Raw genomic sequence first — 20,337 nt, 5'->3', positions numbered from 1 at the left:
TCTGGGAAAGTTCCTGCCAACCGGCTGGAAGTTTTTTTTTGTTGTTGTTTTCCCTTTCTGTTGTTTATGTTGTGGGAGTTTAGGAAAGTTGAGTCAGACCTGTGGACTCGTCCTCGAGGCGCCCCGGGGGCCGGGGACGCTCATCCGAGGCCGGGGAGGCCCGAGGGAGGCCCCGGGAAGCAGGTGGACACCCCGCAGGCCTTCCGCTGGTCCACTCCCTAAACGACTACAATGGACTAGGGGCTGGGCCTGGAACCCCCATAGAGGGGTCTCCCACGCGGGTGCAGGGTCCCAAGGCTTTGGGCCGTCCTCCAATGCTTTCCCAGGCCACAGGCAGGGAGCTGGATGGGAAGTGGAGCAGCCAGGATTAGAACTGGTGCCCATATGGGATGCTGACGTTGCCAGGAAGAGGATTAGCCTGTTAAGCCATAACGCCCGCCTCGGACTTTAGATTCTGCACTTGGAATTACTGGTTCCTCAAAGAATTGTCTGTTGAACCTTGAACTTGACCAGACCACTTTGTTGCCGGAGGCCTTACACTGTAGCTGTTTTAAAGTGCACTCTTGGTTTCCAGTTACTTTGTTGTGGCCTAAGCCCCCCTGGGCCTCCTGTTGCCGGAGTTGGCTTCTTTTGGTTACATTGTTGCAAAGCCTGCTCCACATAGAGACTCCACATAGAGCCTCTAGGTTAGGGGGCGGGCATTTAGTGTAGCAGTTAGGATACCAACCACTTTCCTTTTGAAACCTGGTTTGGGTTCCACCTGCCGCGTCTCCTTCCAGTCCAGCTTCCTGCCAGCCCTGGGGGACCCAGCAGGTGACTGCTCAAGCACTCTGACAGCCACGTGGGAGACCCAGAAGGAGCTCCTGGTTCCTGGCGGCAGCCTGGTCCTGCTGTAGCTCCTCTCTGCGTTTCGGGGAGGTGAACTAGTAAGGTGGAAGATCCTGTCTTAGTTGCTCTGCCTTTCAAATGAAAGACCCCGGAGAGGTCAGAGTAGGGTCCGCGCCTGTGGCCACTCTCTTGCCAACAGCCGCGGACAGGGAAAGCAGCTCGCAGCCCAGCTGCAGCCCCGCCTTGCCGGTTCCCCTCCCGCCCACCCCTAATTCCAGGACAGGGAAACAAACTCCTTCTGGGGCGCTTTCCTCTCCCCACACCCCAGACTCCCCGGCCTGCAGGTCCTCAGCGCAGTCACCCCCTACAGGGGAGCGGAAAGGGATCCTGGGAGGAGGCGACAGTCAGAGGCAGGGGCCACGAGGACAGCCTGGCCTGCAGCTCCCGCAGGCCTGGGCAGAGCACAGCAGGTGCCAAGGCTCTGGCCGAGTCCTGCTCGTGGAACGCATGGCCAGGGACCTCGGGGGACACGCACCCCGCATCCCCGGGGACCTCGGGGGACACGCGCCCCGCGTCCCCCCGGGGACCCGAGCTGGTGCAGCACAGAGCGCGGGGCGGGGCCTGTGGTGGTGGGCGTGGCCGGGCACGCAGCGGAGGCGGGGTCTGTGGTGGTGGGCGGGACCTGGCGGAGCGCGCAGGAAGGGGTGGGGAAGCACGCAGCGGGGGCGGGGCCAGAGCGGGACGTACTCGCTGCGTCTATGAGGAAGTACATGAGAGGGGTGTGGCCTGGATGGGGGCGGAGCCGGACAGGCGTGTGGGCGGGGCCTACGCGCCGGGGGCGGGGCCTGCGCGGCCCTCCGGCCTGGCCGCCACACTGGGCCGCGTCAGTCGGTCGGTCGGTCGGTCAGTCGGTGCGCGCGGGGCGGAGGCGCAGCCCGAGGGCGCCATGGAGCAGCCCCGGAAGGCTGTGGTGGTGACCGGTAGGCGGGCGGGGACAGGACGCCCCGGAAAGTGCCGCGGGAGGTGTGGGGGCCGCGGCCTGGCCGGGGAGTGTGTGTGTGTGTGTGTGTGTGTGTGTGTGTGTTTGTGGGCAGCCACCTGCTCCCCGCGTCCCTGGCCTGCACGGGCACGGAGTGTCCCCGGGGGACCTGGGCACCCTCCAGCCCCGCCTCCAGCCGCTGCCTTTTACGGGGTGCTGGAGGGGGAGCTGCACCCCGACCCTGGGCCGAGGGAGCTGTCTGGCCCGGGAGCCACCTGACCCTTGCACCCCTGGCCTGGAGCGAGCCCAGAGGATCTGGGGCACCCTCCAGCCCTGCCTCCAGCCTTTCCTCCAGCTGCTGCCTTTTACGGGGTGCTGGAGGGGGAGCTGCACCCCAGCCCCCTGGGGCAGCAGCGGATTTAGAGTGTGGGGAATTTGCCAGGGCTCTTTAAAGTTGAGGCCGATCCTTCCATCGTCACCACCACCCCAACCCCCCCGGAACTAAGTGGTCCCCTTCCTGGGGTGGGGTGGGGGGCTCGGAGTGTGTGTGTGTGTGTGTGTGTGGAGGGGGGTTGATCTCCAGAGATTAGAGCAAGCCCAGCTGGCCAACAAGGGTGGGGCTGGCCCTAACAGGTGTGTGCAGTCGGCCGGGGGTGGGGCCAAGGAGGTGTCGCCAGGCGCACAGCTATCCAGGCTCTGCTCCGTTATCCTGCCACTGTTCCTTGTTCGAGTTCTCCTAGGGACTCAAGTTGTGCAAAAAAATAGATTAAAACAGGGAGGGAAACCCAAGCTCCCAGAACTGCTACTGGCTTAGGAAGTATGCGGCTCTGGAACTGTGAAGTGAGGGAGAGGAGAGGCCCCAGGGTGGACGCGGGGCTCATCTGTCCAGCTGGACTGGCCCATGGTGGGTGTGTGTGTGTGTGTGTGTGTGTGTGTTCTGCCCAGGCTCCTGCAGGTCTGGTTTGAATTCCAGCTCTCATACCTTCTTGCTGTGTGCCTCTGGGCAGCTTGCTGTATATCTCTGAGCCTCTGGAAAAGGCACAGAAGAGATATTTGCCAAACCCTTTCCCCACCTTGCGTGCACACACACACACAAAGGAATATAGTGGGGCCGGACGCTGCTGGGTGGGCTTGGGGGCCAGAGAAGTGGCCGAAGCATCAGGATCGTAGAAGATTGGAGGAAGTGGGAGGCTGTGGCTCCATGCTGGGGCACCAGGGTCAGGCAGGTGGAGGAGTGGGGTGGGGAGGTGGCCCTGGCGGCTTCTCGTGTGTGCACCTGCTGGGGATAATGCCTTGGTTATTCTGGTTTTTTTACTCCTACTTTCAGGGTTCGGGCCTTTTGGGGAGCACACAGTGAATGCCAGCTGGATGGCCGTGCAGGTACGTGGGATGGGTGGCGCCCCAGGCACACGCGCCTTCCCAGGCAACCCTGCATGGTCAGGGCCCGTTGTTCTTGTGCTCACTTTAGGGATCAGGTTTGCTGAGGTCCTGGGTGGGTGGAGCTGTGCCCCGTCGGGCTGCAGCTCTGGGGCAGGGGAGCCCAGACACTCAGACAATCGTCCATTTTCTGGCACGTGGTTGCCCGCCACCAACCTGGGATTTGACCCAGGACCTGCCCCGATGGGGACTTTTTCCTCCTTTTCCTAAATCATCCGCGTTCACACACACTCACACACACACACACGTACACGGGGGCTCCTGGCTTCCAAAGGAGCCCAACCGGCACTGGCCAGATGACACGTGTCGGAGGAAGCAGGCACATGGAGGATGTGTGGGGTGTACGGGGGCGGAAATGAGGGAGGCTTCCTTCTTGTAGGAGCTCCGCTCATGTCTGCCTGGGCCCCTCCACTGCTACGCCGAGTCCCAGAGGAGGAGGGTCCCGGGTGTCCATCCCCACCCCGCCCCTGCCAGCTGTCTCCCTGCTGTAGGATTCCTGCCCACCACCCCCAACCACGGCTGGGCCTGCAGATCTCCACGCTGAAGGGGGGCCGGGGTCCCTGCAGATGGGAGCGTGTCTGAGGCCCGCCTGCCTCCCGCCCCCCTCCCCAGGCACTGACAAAAGGGCCCAGCGTGTCTGTGTGTGTCGGGAAAACTTCCAGACAGCAGCCTCCACGGGGGCCAGGCGCACACAATGCCCAGTGTCTGAATTCCTGGGCTCCAGACACGTCCATCTGCATGTAAATAGCAGAGGAAAATCAATTAAACCATCTTGGGAAATCTTGGGGTCTGGTGGGTGGGGCCGGGCAGGGGGAGGAGAGCCCTTGAACTTGGGCTGCTCAGCTCCCCAGACCTGGCTGCCACCGATGGCCACTCTGGGGGCTTTGTCAAGCCAGGAAAAGCAGTCATGCACCATTCCCGCACTGGAAGACTGCTGCCGGTTCCCTGCCACCTGCCTGTGTCGCTTTATTCTTGCTGGAAAGACACTTCACAGATGCATCGAGACAGGCCTCACCTGCAGCCTCGTCCCCAGATGCCCACAGCAGCCAGGAGCAGGCGGGGACCCACAGTGGGAGCCAGGAGCTCCCTCCGGGTCTCGCACCCAAGGCTTTGGGCCGTCCTCCACTGCTTTCCCAGGCCACAGGCAGGGAGCTGGATGGGAAGTGGAGCAGCCGGGATCAGAACCGGTGCCCTGTGGGATGATGACACCACAGGGTGGAGACGGCCTAGGAATGTTCTGGGTTGTTGGCTCGTCTCCCTGTCTGTGTCATGGCCTGTGACCCAAGGGGCTGGGTGTGGGAGCCCCTGGAGAAGGCTCTTGGAGGTGGGGTGGTGGTCTTGGAGTGGCAGGCCACTGCATGGCCTTGGTCGCCTCCCCGAGAGCCCACAGCCACCTCCCGACCCCAGCTGAGTTTTCAAAGCCCAGGCGGCCCGTCTCCTTCCCCACCCCCACTTCTCCGCCCACTCCCACCCCACCCTGCCAATGTCTGTCTCTTCGGGTCGCCCTGTCTGGCTCCCCCCTCCTCTGTGTCTTTTTCACTTTAAGTTTCTCGCTCGCTCACGCTCTCCCCCCATCTCTCCCCCTCTCTCCCTCTCTCCCTCTCTCTCTCTCTGCCTCCATCTTCCCATCTCCCCATGTCTCCATCTCCTTTCTGTCTCTCTCCCTCCCACCCCCCTTCCCTATGTATGTATGTGTGTCCCCTTCTCTCCTGCCCCTTCGCCCACCTTCTTCCTTTGCGCCCTCCAGGGACGGGGACAATGGCTGCCCCAGGGCCCAGTGAACCGGCCTTCCCAGCCCTCGGCGGCGAGGGGGACTGTCCCTAGGCGTGGCCCTGGGTGGCTCAGGTGAGCCGCTAGCTTCCAGGCCTCCATGGACAGCACTCCCTGCCCCAACTGGTGTGTGTGGGTGGGGGAGTGAGGGTCACAGGATGCGGTGACATCACGGACCGTGACCGCACAGCACGTCTAGACAGACCTGCCAAGGATATTACCGCAGAACAAAGGGCCTTTCTTCGGGGCTCAGGGAGGCGGGCAGGGGCGGCAGTGTTCCGCCATGGAAGCCTGTCAGGTAGACGCAGCAGACAGCGTGCTGTCTGGGGCACCGAGCCGGCTCCTTTCACAGCGGCCGGGCAAGGCAGGCTTGGGACTTGGGGCGCCCCGCTCCCCCCACCCGCCCCTTGGAGATGTGAGGAATACCCTGCTCTCTCGCCTCGGTGACAAGTGGCTGTGCCTGCCCTTGCTGGCCCTGGCCCCTGGCGTCGCCCTGCTGCCCGCAGTGTTGCAGTCATGACCTCCTCCGTGCCCGCCTCTGTCAACTGTCTTTCCTGCCTCGTGTTCCATGGGAGCAAATGAGCCACTTGGGACCCTTCCCCCACCACGCCACCCCACCTGAAACAGAATAAATATTCAGAAGGGGGCAGGTGGTGGATACAGCCACGACACGCACGTCCCAGATCAGAGAGCCGGGGTCAGGGAGTCTTCACCCAGCTCCCAACCAGCTCCCTGCACGTGGACACCCTGGGTGGCTGCCGCAGGTGCTCCAGTGCTAGGAAGTCCCTGACGGAGCTCCCGGCTCCCAGCCCTGGCTGTCGAGGCATCTGGGGAGTGAGCCAGCACACGGAGCGCTGTCTCTCTCTCTGCCTTTCAAACAGGATGTAGATTTCTAGAGGCAGGCGAGTGGTTGCCCCACCGCCGCACAGAGATGGTGCTTGGGTCACTCTGGGCTCAGGTGTCCTGAGCTGGGCCTCTGGCCTTGACACCTGTGTCTGTTGAAGTGGCGGCTGGTCACCCTGCACTGGGAGTCCTGGCTGCCAAGCTGTGCTGCCCTGGGCTGCCAGGGCCTGTGGGCACCTAAACCCCAGGCTGTAGGCTTCATAGGTGTGGGGGAAGAGCTTCCCAGCCATGCCTGGCTGTGAGCAAATAGGGGCCATTCTTTTATTGATTATTTTTCACAGCTTTGTTTATTTGAAAGAGAGAGGAAGAGGATGTGGTGGGGTAGCCTAGTGGTTAAATCCTTACCTTGCATCGCTGGATCCCATATGGTCGCTGGTTCTAATCCCGGCAGCCCCACTTCCCATCCAGCTCCCTGCCTGTGGCCTGGGAAAGCAGTGGAAGACTGCCCAAAGCCTTGGGACCCTGCACCCACGTGGGAGACCTGAAAGAGGGGCTCCTGGCTCCTGGATTCAGATCGGCTCAGCTGCAACCATTGTAGCCATTTGGGGAGTGAGCCAACACATGGGATCTTTCTCTCTCCTTCTGTCTGTAACTCTGCTTTTCCAATCAGAATAAATCTTTTAAAAAGAGGGAGAGGAGGATAAAGCCTTCCACGTGCTTATTCACTCCCCAAGTGACCGCAACGGCCAGAGCCGAGCCTATCCAAAGCCAGGAGCCAGGAGCCTCTCCCGGGTCTCCCACGCGGGTGCAGGGTCCCAAGGCTCTGGGCCGTCCTCCACTGCTTTCCCAGGCCACAGGCAGGGAGCTGGATGGGAAGTGGATTCATCGAGACTTGAACCCCAGTCTCTGATATGGGATGTGGGTTTCCCACGTGTTCTCTTAACCACTACCCCCGCCCCGCCCCACGCCCTGCTGGAATTCCCCTTGCCATCTCCCTGGATGGCGTCAGGAGGCCACATGGGGTGACTGACCCGTGCCACATCCTTTGCGGATGTTTGCAGAGGACATGCTATGCCATGACAGGTGTGTGAGGACATTGGCCGAGGGTTGGGTTGCCTCAGAATACCTGAGCTTGGCCGGGTACCCGCTGGCGTCTGTGTGGGGCCTGGGCAGTCCGCTCACTCTCCACCCTGCCGTTCAGGGTGCTCGGCCAGCTGGGCTGCCACCCAGCCACCTTCGCATGGATGCACAGGGCGCCAGGATGTCGCCGGGCCAGTTCCTGCCCGTGGTCCCCATGTCCCCCCCACTGTCTCTGTTTTTCTTTGAGCGTCTCTTGCTGTTGCATTCCAGGCATTGTTCAGGTAAATCAGCTGTTTATCCCAGAGTACTTTAGCTGTTGTTAAAAAATTTTTTTTAAAGATTTATTCACTTTTTTATTGCAAAGTCAGTTATACAGAGAGGAGCAGACAGAGAGGAAGATCTGCCATCCAATGATTCACTCCCCAAGTGGCTGCAATGGCCAGAGCTGAGCTGATCCGAAGCCACGAGCCAGGAGCCTCTGCTGTGTCTCCCACACAGGTGCAGGGTCCCAAGGCTTTGGAATACATCCTCAAGTACATTACCAGGCCACAGGCAGGGAGCTGGATGGGAAGTGGAGCAACTGGGATTAGAACCGGCGCCCATATGGGATGCCGGCACATGTAAGCGTATGCTTAGCCGTTGAGTCACCATTCTGGCCCCTTGGATCCCCACGTTCAAGGCTGGGATAGGATTGTAGTGGGCAGTGGTCACGCAGCCCACAGCCCTCAGAGTGCGTCAGGACGTTCACACGTCACCTGTGTGCAATTCTGAAATGTGCCCATTGTACCTCCCAGCCCATCCCCCTTCCCACCCTCCCTTCTCAACACCCACCCCTCGTCTTTCTGTCTCTCTGGATTTGCCAGCTCCCATGCCCGGGAAAGCAGCACAAGATGGTCCAGGGGTTTCAGTCCCTGGTACCCAGTGCGACACCTGGATGGAGCGCTTGGCTCCTGGCGTCAGCCTGGCTCAGCTCTTGCAGCCCCTCTGGGAATAAACTAGCAAAGACACGCATACACAAAGTGACACGTGCGTGGATTCTCCTCCCGCTTCCTCCGCCCCGGCCTAGCCTCTCCAGGAGCACGGTGTTTTCCGGGGCAGGCCTTGGCCACATCTTGCCAATGATGCCACTCAGGACTGCCGTACCCCACAGAGAGAGAGCTGTGCACCCTCCCCCAGCCAGCTCCCTGCTGGGTCCCCGGGCGGCAGCTTATCCTGGACCAACACTGCATGCTCCAGTGATGGACTGGGGTCTCGCCCATCTGCGGGAGACCCGGATCGAGCTCCTGGTTCCTGGCTTCTGCCTGGCCCAACCCTGGCTGCTGGGGGCATGTGGGGAGTGAACCAGCAGGTGGACGCATTCTCGCTCTCTCCAAAACTACTTAGGAGCAGGAGGCAAGACGGGTGGCTGTCCCCAGGGAGGCTGTGGTCTCTCCAGCCCTGACCTGCGCCCCCACTCGCCTCTCTCTCATCACTTCTAGGAGCTGGAGAAGCTGGGACTTGGGGACAGCGTGGACCTGCACGTGTACGAGATCCCCGTGGAGTACCAGACGGTGCAGAGACTCATCCCGGCCTTGTGGGAGAAGCACAGCCCACAGGTGAGCCTCCCCGGGGCGACAGCTGTGACTCTGTCCCTGTCCCAATCACATGACCGACCCAGAGGCTGCTTTGGGAGGGAATCTTAGGGCAGCTGTGACCAGGTGTGCCGCAAGAATGGCCGGATCCAGCTTTGTTCCCGCCTTGGCATCCCAGCTAGGCTCGGCACGGCACTGAAGGGGGAGCCTCGTGCCTCGTGGTGGTGATGAACATCCCAGGCTCTGTGTGTCCCACCCTGGACATCCTTTTCTGCAAGAGCACTGCAGGATGTATTCCAGCAGGGAGAAGTGAGAAACACTGTAACTAGGCAAAGTCCAAGAAGAGGATATCTCCTTACGTGTTAAACTGTATCCAGCTTGGCTCTCCAGACCACGTCTGCAAACATGCTGTGGTCTGGGTCATTTAACACTTCTCCCTCTGCCTTGTTCTGTTTGAGGTTTCCCTGGGGGGAACCCCAGGACGGCCGGGTGGGGACAGGTCGCACAGAGCTGCATTTAACTATAAACCCTGTTTGCCTACAGCTAGTGGTGCACGTAGGGGTGTCGGGCATGGCGACCACGGTCACGCTGGAGAAGTGCGGCCACAACAAGGGCTACAAGGGGTTGGACAACTGCCGCTTCTGCCCCGGCTCGCAGTGCTGCGTGGAGGACGGGCCCGAGAGCATCGACTCTGTCATCGACATGGACGCCGTGTGCAAGCGGCTCACCACGCTGGGGCTGGACGTGTCCGTGACCATCTCCCAGGACGCAGGCAGGTAGGTCCTGGCTCCTGGCTTCAGACTGGCTCAGTCTGGGCCATTGAGGCCACTTGGGGAGTGAATCATCAGATGGAAGATCTTCCTCTCTGTCTCTCCTCCTCCCTGTATATCTGACTTTGCTGAGCCTCTTCTGGGTCTCCCAAACGGGTGCAGGGTCCCAAGGCTTTGGGCCGTCCTCCACTGCTTTCCCAGGCCACAGGCAGGGAATTGGGTGGGAAGCGGGGCTGCCAGGATTAGAATCAGTGACAATATGGGATCCCAGCGTGTGCAAGCTGAGGACTTTAGTCACTAGGCTACTGTGCCAGGCTCAAAAGTAAATAAATCTTAAAAAAAAAAAAAAAAAAAAAAAGAAGTAAAAAAGAGGGAGAGATCTGTCTTCCATTGGCTGGTTCAGCTTCTAAATGGCAACGATGACCGGGCTTGCCTGGGTGGAATGCAGGAAGCCAGGAGCTCCACGCGGTCTCACCTGTTACCCACGGGACCCAAGCACGTGGGCTGTCCCCTGCTGCCTTCCGGGGAGGGCAGGGCTGGTCGGGAGGCCGGAGCTGGGAATGGATCCCAGGTGAGCTGTGCGAGCCACCAGGCCGGGAGCCGGCCTCCAGTCTGGAGAGAGGCCACGCGTGCACAGCGGCAGGGGTGGGCGTGGGGCGTGTGCATTTGTGATCCCGTGGCTCCGCGTGTCCGTGGCCTCTTCAGAGCCTGTTGTTTTTTGTTTTTTCCCCCCCTCCCCTTTCCCCACCCCCACCCGGCGGCTTAGGTACCTGTGTGACTTCACGTACTACACGTCGCTGTACCAGGGCCACGGCCGCTCGGCCTTCGTCCACGTGCCCCCGCTGGGCAAGCCGTACAACGCCGACCAGCTGGGCCGCGCCCTGCGGGTCATCATAGAGGAGATGCTGGGGGTCCTGGAACAGTCGGACGACAAAGCGGGTTGTTATCACTGATGGCCGCTGCCTGCTGGGGCCCGAGCCTCCTCCCGCGCCTCCCCGACCTCCGAAACACCAGCTCACCCCAGCCCGGGCCGGGCGCGGGCACCCCATGCCCCGAGACGGGGAGCCTCCTGCGAAGACACCTTCCGGCTCACCCGTGCGTGTGCGGGGGCCGCCGTGGGGGGACGCAGCCCTGTCTCGTCTCCATCACTGTCATCATCACGTTCGTCTTTTCTTCTCTCTTGGAGAACAAGCCTGGCGGCTGGAGCGCACACACAGTCATTTCTTAGTCCCTCTCTCGCTCATCCGTGGACGGGCGTCCTCCAGGGGCGCGTGAATTTGGCTGTGGCGTCCCCTCTCCGTTCCTCAGGGAGGATGGGGACCTGGTCCAGGCCACTTGGTGCCCACGCAGGGGGCCGATCCCTCGAGCCCAGGGGCTCTACCTGGATCTGGCTGTGTGTGTGTGTCTGTGTGTGTGTGGCCCTGTGTTGGGGTGTGACAGCCTCTCGCTTGGCACAATGCAGAACTCACACTGCCCCAGGGCAAGTCCCGGCATGTTTTAGCAGAAGGCACTGCCGGCGACGCAGCCAGCTGCACGTGTTCGTGCCTGCTGGCTTTTGGAGGCCAGCCCACACGAGGCCAAGTGTTGTTCAATCTTTCCTGGGGACTTTGACCTGGGTCACCCCGTAGGAAGGCGGTGGCCTCAGCCTCAAGGGATGCCAAGGGAAGAACAGTATTGCACGTTTTTTGGGAAACCGTTGGCCGCTCTTCTGCCCCGCCCGGCCACCCTCCACGTGCTGGGCACTGGACCCCACGGGTGTGAGTGTGTGCGTGCGCCCCCAAGTCCAGAGGTCTCCAACATTATCATCATCATCATCGTTGTACCCGTTACGTCACCAGGGCTGCACGCTGCCATGTGGGGTGGTGAGCATTGAACGTGGACGGGGCAGTAGGGGGAGGGGGCCTGCAGGAAGTGAAGTGAGCAGGAGGGTGTCTGCCATGCCCTCCACACCAGCCCCCACCCCCTGGACCCTGCTGTGTTGCCTGAGCATACCCGTTCAGCCAGGCCTTGTGGGGAGATGCCCACCCCTGGCCCACTCGCTTGCCCCGTGGACGCCCGCCCTGGTCGGGGCAGCTGGAGGCCCCGTGTGGCTCTGTCCCCATGAGCTCTGAAAGCAGTCCGGGCCAGATGGGAAGGTAAAGGAACGGGGGCGGCCACATCAGGCACCCCAACCCCTCCCCCACTCTGCCGTTAGTGTCTGGTCATTGTTGAACGTGTGTGTGTCATTGGCACGTGCCTGCCTGCCCCAGCCGGGAGCCCGCAGCTCCTTCTCATGGATCCCATCAGGCACCCGCTCCTTACGCGTGTCATTCACTCCCTACTAACCTGTTTACATCCTTTCTCCTCTAATTTTCATATCATTGTTTTCAAACGCCGTGGTGGACGCCATCCGTCCCTGCTGGTCCCACGCGGTGGCGTGTCTGTGTTTGAGTTCTTGGCTTTCTAAGGTGACTCACTGGGGAGGAACGAGGAGCCAGGCTCGTCTCCCGGCTCAGAGCACGCGGGGACAGGCACAGCAGAGGTGCATGTGTGAGGGACGCAGCAGGTGCAAAGGGGAGGTGTGTGTGGCGAGCGCATTCATGGTGGGAAGGCAAGTTGAGCGTTATGACGGGGTGGGGGGAGTGCTGCTATGTGGGGGTGGGTCTCAGCAAGAAGCAGATGTCGGGGGGCTGGGGGGGAGCAGGGACAGCGATGGGAGGCACCAGCACGCTGATGTTGGTATCTGCACGTCTCAGACTTCCCTACCCGCCCAGCCCACCTCAGACAGGCCCCTCACCGCCAAGGAGGGTCAGCAGGCATGGACGCGAGTAAGTGACAAAGTTAGACGGGATGACTAGAAGGAAGGAAGGCAGAGAGAGGTGGGAATGGTGGGGGGGTGTTGGCCACCACCCTCACACATAGACGTACACCTGCTACAGGGGCCCTAGCTGAGGACCCCAGAGCCACCATTCTTGGACGAGGATGGGCAGGGATGCGGGACGGGAAGGGCTGCTGCTCTGGGCCCGCAAACACCAACATCTCCTCCCCGGGGCAGGTAGAAAGTGGCTCCTAGCAGATGTCTGTGCCAGCGACAGGAATCCCCGTGTGTCTGGCTCTTGGGAAAGCTGACCCCACAGTGCTGGGGAGGGGAGTCGAGCTGGGTGTGTGTGTGTGTGTGTGTGTGCGCGCGCACCCCAGGGAGGGGCTGCTGGGCTGGGATTGTTTTTTTTTTTCTTTTGGTTGCCAATGTCTAGACAGTTGACCTTTGACCTTCCTGCCCCTCATAGCAGCTGAGCCCTCTGGGGAAAAAGAAATACTTAATTGTCTCCCCCAGACCCCTGTCTGGGCAGCTGGCACAGGTGCCTCCCCCTACACACACACACACACACACACACACACACACACACGGTGCTGCCGAGTGCCCGCCTTGCTTTTATTCTTCTGGACTTTTGGCAACCCCAAATGCCCCCCAAAACGCTGGGGTTCCCTTTAGTGACTGCTGGGGGGCGGGGTAGCCAGGCCCAGTCCACGCCAGGATGGGATGTGGGCCCGGGTGCTCTGCCCACTGTAGCCTGGGTGTGTTCATTCCCGCCCACACACATCTGGGTGTGTGCGGGGGGGGGCACCTGGCTTCTCTCTGGGACCCCCTGCCCACTGTCTCAGGGTCTTACCTAAGCGCCCCCCCAGCAGCTCTCAGAAAAATCCTTGCTTTCTGGAGCTAACTACCCCGACCCCCCCACCACTACCAGGAGTCCCTGTGCCAAATGCCTCCCACCCTCCACGCCTAAGGGCCAGTGCCTTTGTGAAACTCTAGCATTTAATACCCCCACCCGCACCCCCTTTCCCTGCCCCGAGCCAGCATCCCGCTTTGTGGGGGCAGGGCAGGGGGAGGTGCAAGCCCTGACTTTGACCCTCAGAAAGCTAATAAAAAGTAGTTGAAATGCATGCTTGCCTCTGTGTACCTCATGTGTGAGGCTCTTGTCCAGGGGCAGCCCATGAGCAGAGGGGACCTTGGCACGTCCATCCTGGGCAGGTGACAAGTCCCTGGGCTCCTGATGTGGCTGATTGAATCGTGACCAGACGGGCTCTGTACAGAAGCCGGGGCAGGTGGTTAGCCTAGTGGGCAGGACAATGCTGAAGACCCACATGTGTGCCACATCCAAGGGCTGGGGTTCCTCCCTGCCCAGCCCAGCTCCCTGTGATATGCACACACCCTGGGCAGCAGAGGAAGACGGCCCAAAGCCTTGGGTCCCTGCACCCTCGTGGGAGACCAGGAAGAGCTCCTGGCTTCAGGCTGCTGGCTCCTGGCTTCAGATCGGCTCAGCTCCAGCTGATGTAGCCGCTTGGAGAGTGAGCCATCAGACAGAAGATCTTCCTCTGTCTCTTGTCCTCTCTGTATATCTGTCTATCCAATAAAAATAAATAAATCTTAAAAAAAATTATAAAGAGATCTTCTATCCATTGGTTTATTCTGCAAATGGCTACAATGGCCAGGCCTGAGCCAGGAGCTTCCTCTGGGTCTCCCACATGAGTGCTGGGCTCCAAGCACTTGGGTCATCCTTTACCAGGCCACAAGCAAGGAGCTGGATGGGAAGTGGAGCAGCCGGGACTGGAAACTGTGCCCGTGCGGGATGCCATTGTGGACACGTAGCAGCTTAACCCACTGTACCACAGTGCCAGCCCCTGAACCCTGACCTCCATGTGGTGGGCTTGGGCATCTTCCCTGCTGGAGTGCCCGGCACACCCCAGCCTCACCCTGGGTACCACCCGTGCGCTGAGAGCCACAGTCATGTCATCCAAGGATATGTCCTTCTCCCCATCATGTAAACACCTTCTCCACAGCCCAGTCACCTCGTGGGACGCTCGGTCCTGGACCCCAACAGACTGATCTCTTGGCTACTGCAACCTGGACGAAGCTCTCTCTGTCCCGGTGGCATTGCCTCGCGTAGCAGGCGAAGGTCAGACTTGTGTCCGAGGGGAAGCAGGTGGCCTGGTGGAGGGCCCGAGAGGGGACAGGACTCCCGTCTCCTGCAGCCATCCCCTGTTGCCTGCCAGGGGGCGCATGCGCAGGGAGCTGGCTTCAGGCATGGACCCAGGGCTCAAACCCCACATGCTGCGGTGTGGGCTGCCGGCTTCCCAAGCCGGGAATGGGAGTCAGGTGGGCTGTGGCCCCAAAGCCTGGGGAGGGCTTCAGGAATTCCTCCAGGGGTCGTGAGAGCAGGGCCTCGCTTGGTTAAACGGAAGCAGCTCCTCTGGGGTCCCAAGGGGAGGGAGGAGGGAGCTTTTGTGGAAAATCATGGAGGATTTGGGTTACAGCTGTATATGCCCAGCACATCACTGCCGCTTTATTAATAAAATAACCTGCTCTTCCTCCTGCTCCAGCAAGCCTCCCCACCTGGGCAGCCTGGCACCTCCACTGACCGGCACAGCTGGCAGGGAACCCCTGACCTAGCTGGTGGTTCTGGGGGTGGTGTTCAACAAGGAAAACTGCATGGTCATGACGTGGCAGGTGTCAGTACAGCAGGGAGCAGCGAGAGAGAGAGAGAGAGAGAGAGAGAGAGAGAGAGAGAGAGAGAGAGAGAGAGAGTGTTCCAGACTGCAGCCAGCAGAGGGCGCGGGAGGCATGTCCAGGGCGGCCCACCACCTGTCCTTTGCACCTGCAGGCTGCGTCCATCGCCCACACAGGGCGGTGCAGAGAGCAGCCCGGGGTGGCTAGGGCCCTATCCCCCAGGCTTCTAGAAGGGCCAGAGATCAGCGCTTGTTGGTTTGCGGTCCTCTTGTGGTTGGTCAGCGGTTTCCTGTTCTTTAAAAAGCATTTGGGGGCCCGGCGGCGTGGCCTAGCGGCTAAATTCCTCGCCTTGAAAGCCCCGGGATCCCATATGGGCGCCGGTTCTAATCCCGGCTGCTCCACTTCCCGTCCAGCTCCCTGCTTGTGGCCTGGGAAAGCAGTTGAGGACGGCCCAATGCTGTGGGATGCTGGTGCTTGCGGGGGGAGAAGGATCCAACTAAGCCATTGCACTGGGCCCAATTAAAAAAAAAAAAAAAAAAGTTGAAAGAAAGCGAGAAAGCAAGCCCAGAGCACCCAGCAGCAGCGTTCCAGGCTCCGTGCAGGGCACCAGGCTGGGCATCTCCTCACTCAACTTTCAGCTCAAAGCAGCCTGACTGGTGACTGCCACCCCCCCCATGCCCTTGGAGCAGGTGGCACAGGATCCCACAGGGGCCACCCAGCCTCCCTCCCTCCTTAAACTCCGAGCTTTCCTGCCCTCTTTTTATGACTGCAAATCCACCTGCTACTAAAATTAGCCTGCTGGATTGCAGGAGGGGCGCGGCTGGCCCCATGGGGGCCCTGACCACGAGAGGAGGGAGCCCATTCATCTTGCCTGCAGATAACATCTCAATGGCCACAACTGCCTTCTTTTTTTATTGCTTATTATTTTATTTTCGGCAATTTGAAAAGCAGAGAGAGAGAGAGACCTTGCTTTTGTTGGTTCACGCACCAAACCGGGGCTGGTCTGGTCCAAAGCCAGGAGCTCCATCTGGGTCCCCCACGTGTGGGGTGCGGACAGGGTCCCAGGTCCTTGGCCATCCTCTACTGCAGTGCAGAAAGTCGGACAGGAAGTGGAGCAGCCAGGAGCTGAGCCGATGTTGCACCTGCAGGAACGTGGGTACGAGTCCTGGCTTGTCTGCTTTGGACCCACCTCCTTGCTGAGGCACTTGGGGGAGTCCTGGGTGGAATGCCAGGCCCCTGGAACTGGCCTGGGCCAGCATGCTGTCTTATAGACTCATAAGTCACTCTATTTTTCAAATAAATTAAAAATAAAGGAAAGGAAACATCTCTGGGGACTGCTCTGTCATTGCCAAATTTTTTCCCCAAAAGATCTACTTATTTTGATTGGAAAGGCAGATACACAGAGATAAGGAGAGACAGAGAAAGATCTGTCCACTGATTCACTTGCCAAGTGGCCACAACGGCTGGAGTTGAGCCGATCCAAAGCCAGGAGCCAGGAGCCTCTTCCAGGTCTCCCACACAGGTGCAGGGTCCCAAGGCTTTGGGCCGTCCTCCACTGCTTTCCCAGGCCACAGGCAGGGAGCTGGGTGGGAAGTGGAGCAGCCGGGACACGAACCGGTGTCCCTATGGTACCCTGGTGCATGCAAAGTGAGCGGAGCCCTGTCCAAATGCTTTTTTTTTTTTTAAGATTTATTCATTTTATTACAGCCAGATATACACAGAGGAGGAGAGACAGAGAGGAAGATATTCCGTCCGATGTTTCACTCCCCAAGTGAGCCGCAACGGGCCGATGCGCGCTGATCTGAAGCCGGGAACCTGGAACCTCTTCCGGGTCTCCCACGCGGGTGCAGGGACCCAAGCACATAGCCAGCCCTCCACTGCTTTCCCAGGGGTATGAACAGGGAGCTGGGTGGGAAGCCAGGCAGCCGGAACTGGAACTGGCGCCCTGTGGGCATTGCAGGTGGCAGCTTAGCATGCAATGTCACAGCGGTAGTCACACCCACCCACCCCCAACCTTAACATGTCTCATCCTGTTTTTGTGAGAGCAAAATCCAGCCGTTGAGGTAGTCAGATGGGCTCGCCGAGGAAGCCGGGCAGCCTGTAGCCTGGCCCTGTGGCCAGGCATCCCCCACCCCTCCATCACAGGCTCACTTTACCTGGCTTCCGTGGACACTGTCACTTTTTTAAACTTAATTTATTGGGCCCAGCATGATGACTCCCTTGGCTAATTCTCCCCCGTCCAAAGAAAAAAGGAATTGGAACGCGCCGAGCGATTCAGGCAAGACCACCAGCTCAACGACCACCAGTTCAGCTACCTGTACCCAGCTCTGCCCCAGCTTCCGTCTGGCGGAGCCGTGACCCCAACCCCTGCTACACTCAAACACCCTACAGAGCCCTCGGAGGCCTCTGGGCGGCAAAGCGGCATTCCTCAGCCAGCTGTGCATGCAGGGAGTGTGTGTATGTGTGTGTGTGTGTGCGCACATGTGTGTGAGACATGGAGATGCGTTCTCTACAGGACTCACTCCAGGAGCCGGTGGCATCCAGGAGTCCAGGGCATTGCAGGGAGTGGGCAGGACGGTCAGGGAGGACAGTGGTTCCCCACAGGGCACGGCAGGTGGGGTTGGGCAGGGCGAGGCTGGGTTCAACTTGGCTGCTGCCGACTGTACCCAGAGCTGCAGGCGTTGGGCCCCAGCCTGGCCCTTCCCCTACTTACACCTGTGCCTTGCAGGCTCTCCTGGCACTCTGGACCAGAGAGAGAGATCTTGCATCCACTGCTTTTGGCCTCCCCACCCACCCCTGCCAATGCCTTCAGCAGCTGGCTGGACCCCGGGAGCTGGGAATCCCACTGGGGTCTCCCCGGTGGCTGAGCAGGGGCCCCAGTGCCTAGGCTATCGTCTGTTGCCTCTCAGGATGTGTGTGTGAGCAAGAGAGTAGAGCTGGGCCAGGTACAGCCGCATATGGGCCGGTGTGGCATTTGAACCATGCACCATACCCCCAAGCAACCAACCCTCTTACTTCTCTGGCCCCCAACACCGTCTTGCCTCCCCTCTCTGTTAAGCTACATGCCTCTCCTTCTCTCTTTCCCCACCAGGCCAACTCCGGATGCTGAGGCAGCCTGACACAGCACAGCACACGGGAGTCGACGTGCTCAGCCCTGCCAGGCTTGTCCTCCATCCACCCCTGCCCCGGAAAAGGGGTGAGGTGGGTCAGGCCGCGCCCAGCTGCTCCCCGGTACCAATGTGTGTCGAGGGTGGCCTTGAATGCCAGAAATAGGCTTAACGAGAGAGAGGGAGAACAGGTAGAAACTTCTAGATATTTTCTCTGCTAAGGGTGAGGGTCCGGCCAGCTCAGGACTGCCCAGCTCTGGCCTCGGCTCCCTGCGTCATGCTCAGCTTGCCCCCATCCCCCGCCGTCCCTGAGTATGTAGCAGGTGTTTCACTCCAACTCCGTGGGGGCCCTCGTGTGTGCAAACCAAGGTGCCGGCGGATGGTGTGCAGGGTGGGGGTGGGGTTAGCAGGGGGAGGTGGTTGTGTAGGTCGGGAGGGGGTTGTTCCAGGCAACCCAGCACATGGGAGCCTCAGACAGAACCCCTCGGCGGACCCACTTCCTGCCCCGCTCCGTGGGCTGTCCCCCTCCTCGGACAGGAACCCACACAGCTGTCATTCTGGGGGCTGAGCCAGGCCCACTTCCGTTCCCCCTTCGCACCCCTCTGCTCCAGCCCTGCTGATTCAGGCTCAGCTGACGGGAGCCCCAAGGGGTCAGCGCCGGGGTGAGCCGGAGACGTGACTGACTGCTCAGTGGTTCCCAAGCTGCCCACGACCGGGAAACGAGGAAAAGAAAAATAGGACGCAGTGAGCGTGTCTCATTTGAGGATGACGATAAATCCACGGAGACGCAGGCAAGGCAGGCCGTGGGGCTGAGGGAGTGCCTCCCTGGGCATCTAACCCACCACCCACCATGGAAAAACTTCTGGGACATTTAAAGGTCTCCCAGACAGTGCTAGACCCGAGGTTTAAAAAAAAAAAAAAAGCGGAAGACCGGCATTGAACCTCGCCCTTGGAACACCTGTAGCCAACCTTGGAGACCTGGGTTCAAGCCCTGGCCCCAGCTCCCAACTCCAGCTCGCTGCTCTTGCGCACACCCCGGGAGGCAGCAGCTGGCAGCTCCACTGCTCGGCCATCCTCCTCTGCTCTCCCAGGCCCCTTAGCAAGGAATCAGGATTGGAAGTGGAGCAGTTAGGACTCGAACCGTCGCCCCTAGCAGATGTTGCTTTGCAGGCAAGCAGTTAGTTGGCTACACTGCCACGCCGGCCCCTTGGGTTTCTCATATCAAGATCAGTGTAAGGTTCCATTCCTGGGACGAGACCCAGCGGGTCCCAGGCCTCGTAGTGAAGGTGCCGACTCGGGAATCCCTGGGTTCGAATCCCGGCTGCTCCGCTGGTGCACACCCTGGGCAGGTGGCAGGTGTTGGCTCACGTTGTGGGGTCCCAGCCACCAATGTGGGGAGCCTGGATGAAGCCCCAGCTCCCAGTTTTAGCCCTGGTCCAGCCCATGCTAGTGTGGACATTCAGGGAGTGACCAGTGGATGGGAAATCTTTCTCCTTCTCCACGCCCCCAGCCCCTCTCTGCTTCCTCCCTCACTCCCATCTCCAATGAATAATTCTCCATGTGGATTGTTAACTGTTGGCTGAGGAATTTCACATGCAGACCCAGACAAGGCTATGGACCTGTGATTTTTTTTTTTCCTTTTCAAGACACTGACCTTGTTATCCAACTGTCCAAGCAAGGTGACACCCCCCATCATAGCACAGTGGACTGAGCCACCAGCTGTGCCACCAGCATCCCATCTGCGGTACTGGTTCTTGGCCAGGCTACCTCAGTTTCTGATCCAGCCCCTGCTTGTGTTACCTCGTAAAGCAGTAGAGGATTACCCAAATATTAGGACCCCAGTGGAGCCCCTGGCTCCTGGCTGCAGCCCGGCCCAGTCAGTGGCTGAAGCTTCTGCCAGCAAAGCCATTGGCAGTTGTTTGTGGGAATTTTTTTTTAAGATTTATTTATTTTTATTGCAAAGTCAGATCTATAGAGAGGAGGAAAGACAGTGAGAAAGATCTTCCGTCCGATGATTCACTCCCCAAGTGGCCACAACGGCTGGTGCTATGCCGATCCGAAGCCAAGAGCCAGGAGCCTCTTTCAGGTCTCCCACGCAGGTGCAGGGTCTCAAGGCCTTGAGCCGTCCTGGTCTGCTTTCCCAGGCCACAGGCAGGGAGCTGGATGGGAAGCGGGGCTGCCAGGATTAGAACTGACACCCGTATAGGATCCTGGCATGTTCCAGGCAAGGACCTTAGCCACCGGACTCGGGAAGTTTCTTTGATGACAGATGGCAGCTCTTTCTGTCTTGTGGCCCCGTGAGATGTGTTTGTCAGGCTGTCCCCATCGCCCCCAGGGGAGGGGAGCTGCTTGGAGACCCTCATGCCCGCCTGGCTTTTGCGGCCTCCGTGGTGGCGCTCTGTCTTGCCTTGTCTTGCTGTCCGCCGGTCCAGCTGCAGGTCAGCCCTCCGACGCCCTCGGTGGA

The 20,337-nt window shown here is 60.2% G+C and overlaps 1 protein-coding gene across 1 annotated transcript; it reads left to right on the top strand.

Annotated features, from left to right (window-relative positions):
* The first annotated feature begins 1,686 nt into the window (after positions 1 to 1,686).
* On the top strand, positions 1,687 to 10,363 carry PGPEP1 (pyroglutamyl-peptidase I). Its single transcript, XM_004595785.2, has 5 exons — positions 1,687 to 1,808; positions 3,135 to 3,187; positions 8,416 to 8,532; positions 9,052 to 9,284; positions 10,045 to 10,363. The coding sequence occupies exons 1-5, from the start codon at positions 1,775 to 1,777 to the stop codon at positions 10,229 to 10,231; spliced, it is 624 nt and encodes a 207-aa protein (XP_004595842.2). The 5' UTR covers positions 1,687 to 1,774; the 3' UTR covers positions 10,232 to 10,363.
* The last annotated feature ends 9,974 nt before the right edge of the window (positions 10,364 to 20,337 follow it).

The sequence above is a fragment of the Ochotona princeps genome, chromosome 33 (genome assembly GCF_030435755.1).
Source record: "Ochotona princeps isolate mOchPri1 chromosome 33, mOchPri1.hap1, whole genome shotgun sequence".
Taxonomy (NCBI): Eukaryota; Metazoa; Chordata; class Mammalia; order Lagomorpha; family Ochotonidae; genus Ochotona; species Ochotona princeps.
This window is presented reverse-complemented; position numbering and strand designations above follow the sequence as displayed.